We start from the raw sequence: 3,801 nt of genomic DNA, 5'->3' as shown, positions 1-3,801 counted from the left end.
AAAAAAAATCTTCCTTCCTTTGAGTTAGTTAAACTTGAAATATTTCTAATTCCACTTTCAGAAACTCTTTCTCATTCCATTATGAAATTTGTATACAACTATATTAGATCTACATTAAAATTAATTATTAAAATAAGTTATTACTTATGAATCCGAATTTCGAACCCAAGAGGCCAAGAGAACTTGACCCCAAAGTCTAGCTGGTTCCTCAGGCCCAACCGTTCTGGTACTTGACAAGTCGGCATGTCATCAACCGATATTTAAATTTAAATATTAATTACTTCCGAACCAACTAGAAGATAAAATACCTTGATTGAACCTATATAAAGGAGAGTCTCATGCTTCTTCAGGCAACACATCCTTAAAATTCTAACTCAGATCAAATTTAACTTAGTGTAGGAGTGCTTTTGCAGATCACCCTTACCATTTACTGGATCAGAATTGTGAAGCCAACCACCATGAAGAACCAATAGAGAAACTGTGGATCCTGTGATTTATTTTCAGGTAATTCACTAACATAAGTCATTAGTATAAAATATACATCAGAATACAAAATATATATTCATTGAAAATGAATTAAACAATATAATAATCTTTTTAACTTAATGTGACAATCATAGGATTTCAATTAAATATCTTACAAACATAATTAAAAAATAAAATATTTTATTTTTTAAATTTGGTGATCTTATATTGCTTGAAACTTTTTATCAATAGAAAAACTTTCCAATTTTTTTTGTCACTTCTAACAATTATTTTCTGTTATAATTTAAAATATTTTAAATATATTTTTGTTATTAATAAATATAAAAGATAATTTTATTTAAAGTTTAATTAGATACTTTTGTTAATGATTGGGTAATTTCATCTAACCAAATTTTACTTCTAATTTGGTTAGAGTTAGTTCAATTTACAAAAAAAAAAAAAATTTGTACATGTAATATTTTTCATAATTAAATATGTGACAGGATCTGTTATGAAAATAATTAAATATATGGAGGATAAAATTGGAAATAAGAGAATAACTGAAAAATAACTTAATTTTGAAGTTTAAAATATCTTGTTATCCCCAGTATGTACTCTGTACTGTTGTGCATCTCTAACTGCAACAACAATCATGCAGTTACTACATCCTTAGAAACACATCAATCCCCTTAGTCATAACCATATATTCCTGCACTTTAATAACCGATGACCGTTCCCACCCTCATGTTCCACTTTGACCTACCCATCCGTTAGTTAGCCTCCTTCCTTTCACACACATCAAGAATAAATACAACAATTAAATCCCATTTATGCACCAAACAAAATAGGAATTACATAGTCAAAGTAAATTAATATAATGTATATAGAAAGTGAAGAATAGTCCATCCTAACTGCCACAGTCTTGGAAAATGTTATTCATCCCAACTAATTAAAATTAATTAACATGACGTATGTAATATGTATATCTCCGAAGCTTGTTAGAGTTTCTAGTTTATAGGAAATGGCGTTATTTGAGTCAGTTAGAAAAGAGTGCGGCAGTTATAACGTCCTCTCCCATTATTATGAATCTCCCTAACCATCTAAAACCCATTCCTCTTCCAAAAATAACTAACATGTTTTAAAACTCCCATGCCCCAAACTAAATCATCCAAAAGAAAAGCGCTGTTCAAGGTTCAATGCCAACTCCAACTCTACCAATTATCTTTGGTATTAACAGATATATACCATACTAATCTCATTCTGGAATTTCATCGAACAGGTTGCGATGATGATCCAAGACAACACCAAATTTGACGAAGAAGCAGATCGAATCAAGGGGTCATGGACTCCCCAAGAGGATGCAACGCTTCTCAAGCTGGTGGCGCAGCACGGAGCACGGAACTGGTCCGTCATAAGCAACGGGATACCGGGCCGATCGGGAAAGTCATGCCGACTGCGGTGGTGCAACCAGCTCAGCCCCGACGTTCAGCACCGACCGTTCACCCCTGCGGAGGACGAAATCATCCTTAAGGCTCACGCCGTACACGGCAACAAGTGGGCCACCATCTCCAGACTCCTTCCTGGCCGCACCGACAACGCTATCAAGAACCACTGGAACTCCACCCTCCGCCGCCGTAAAGGTGTAACCGTCGCCTTTTCCGGCGCCGGATTCCCCTCCGCGGCAGCCACCGACGCCTCCACCAGCGGAGGATTATCCGGATTCTCTTCTGCCGCCACGTCGTCGTCATCAGATTTCAGTCCAACATTTGTTTGCCAAAAGCGCAAGGGTGAGCAGTTAGAGTTGCCACAGAATTTCATGAAGAAGCCGTGTTTGGCGGCAGTTGCCGTCGACAGTCACGCGGAGGAGGAGGTTCGCCAAAAGCGGAAGGCCGAAGAAGAAGAAGAAGGCGGCGTGACGACACTGAGTTTGCTCCCGCCCGGAGAGAAGCCTTTGGGCGCAGAGGGAGTGTGGCGGAAGGAGGAGGAAGTCAATCCGTACGGCGAGCATGCATGGTTGATGAAGATGATGCGGCCCATGATAGCAGAAGAGGTTAGGAGATACATTCAAAGCTTACAAAAGGCTCAACCACTCTTTGACCCTGATCCACCTAGTAAAAATTTTTAATTAATAGACAAACATATTAATAATGTATATCTTTTCTTCTTTTCCTTCTTTTCATGTATACATTTGTATTTTACTTTCTTGCTCATTCCTTTCAATAACTGTTGCCTAGATGCCTAGTTTTTTATTTGTTTAGTTAGGATGATGATATTAGTCAATGTAATGGTAGATTTTGAATCACTCCATTACGGATACTACCTCATTGTTATGACTTTGATACTCAGACTTTTAATTTTTTACAAGTATCTATCGTATTAAGATAGTTTTTTGTTCAAGTAAAGTATTGTGATCACTAACGAAGATGCACATGTGGGGCTTAATTTATTCACCCCAAACATTAACATTATTACGTCGGTTATCATTTTTGTTTTCTTCGGGCTTCATCTTAGTGAATGCATTGGAGGTAGTTTGTGGATCAATTTTGCCTATGAAGGAAAAGATTGCTGTGTTATGGTCTTCACGGATGTTGATTTGGTACAAGTAAATATTTTGTAACAAAAAAATATTAATAAAAAATTTATTTTTTTAAATTTTATTTAATGTATCTTGTAATTAAATAAGGTAAATTTAAATTGTGTGGCCTAATTGTTTTTTGTTTCTATATTATTTTTGTGAAAAACAAATGGTACACAAACCTATTTTTTTGTTTTTCTGATCAATAGTGCATGCAACCAAGGTGGATGGACATGGGATGTACAGACACAGGGTTGTTGCCATGGTAAGATTTTTGGGGTTCGTAGAAAATATTTTCTGTGGTCTTCAATTAGGGCATCAATTTTTTTGTGGGGTTAACTCTTCTCTAATCTACTTTAGAAAAGACAACTAGTTAGGTACAAATATCTTAAATGAAGGTTCAATTTAGTGTGTGTAAATGTGTATGTCCAAAAAAAAAATAAAGCTTCAATCTATGTTGAAGGACTGAAACATATCATGCAAAACAAACAAAAATACCCTAAAACTAACACTGCACAACAAACACAACATTTTTTACTTATCCCATACTTAACACGATCTCAAAACCTGCGTTCAAAATTCTTTGTAGTTGTGAAAGTCACAAGCACCCACCTTTCTCCACAATAACAGGTTGTTCAACCAAATGGAATAGAGGAAGATATTATTTTAATCAATTTTTAAAAAACTAAAATATCCTTTTAGGATTATGGTTGTTTATTGTATTAGAAATTTAAAACTTCGAATTTGGTTTTAGGAATATG

At 35.3% G+C, this 3,801-nt stretch overlaps 1 protein-coding gene across 2 annotated transcripts; it reads left to right on the top strand.

Moving 5' to 3' along the window:
• The first annotated feature begins 379 nt into the window (after nt 1–379).
• LOC130941885 (transcription factor MYB73-like) lies at nt 380–2,797 on the top strand. 2 transcript variants are annotated; one of them, XM_057870515.1, is made up of 2 exons: nt 380–504; nt 1,745–2,797. In XM_057870515.1, the coding sequence occupies exon 2, from the start codon at nt 1,751–1,753 to the stop codon at nt 2,588–2,590; it is 840 nt and encodes a 279-aa protein (XP_057726498.1). In that variant the 5' UTR covers nt 380–504; nt 1,745–1,750; the 3' UTR covers nt 2,591–2,797. The 2 variants fall into 2 exon arrangements, with proteins under 2 accessions (XP_057726498.1, XP_057726497.1); XM_057870514.1 differs by lacking the exon at nt 380–504 and adding an exon at nt 1,470–1,656.
• Nucleotides 2,798–3,801: the final 1,004 nt, after the last annotated feature.

The sequence above is a fragment of the Arachis stenosperma genome, chromosome 7 (genome assembly GCF_014773155.1).
Source record: "Arachis stenosperma cultivar V10309 chromosome 7, arast.V10309.gnm1.PFL2, whole genome shotgun sequence".
Classification (NCBI taxonomy): Eukaryota; Viridiplantae; Streptophyta; class Magnoliopsida; order Fabales; family Fabaceae; genus Arachis; species Arachis stenosperma.
Note: the sequence above shows the minus strand (reverse complement) of the source record. Positions and strands in the feature narration are given on the sequence as shown.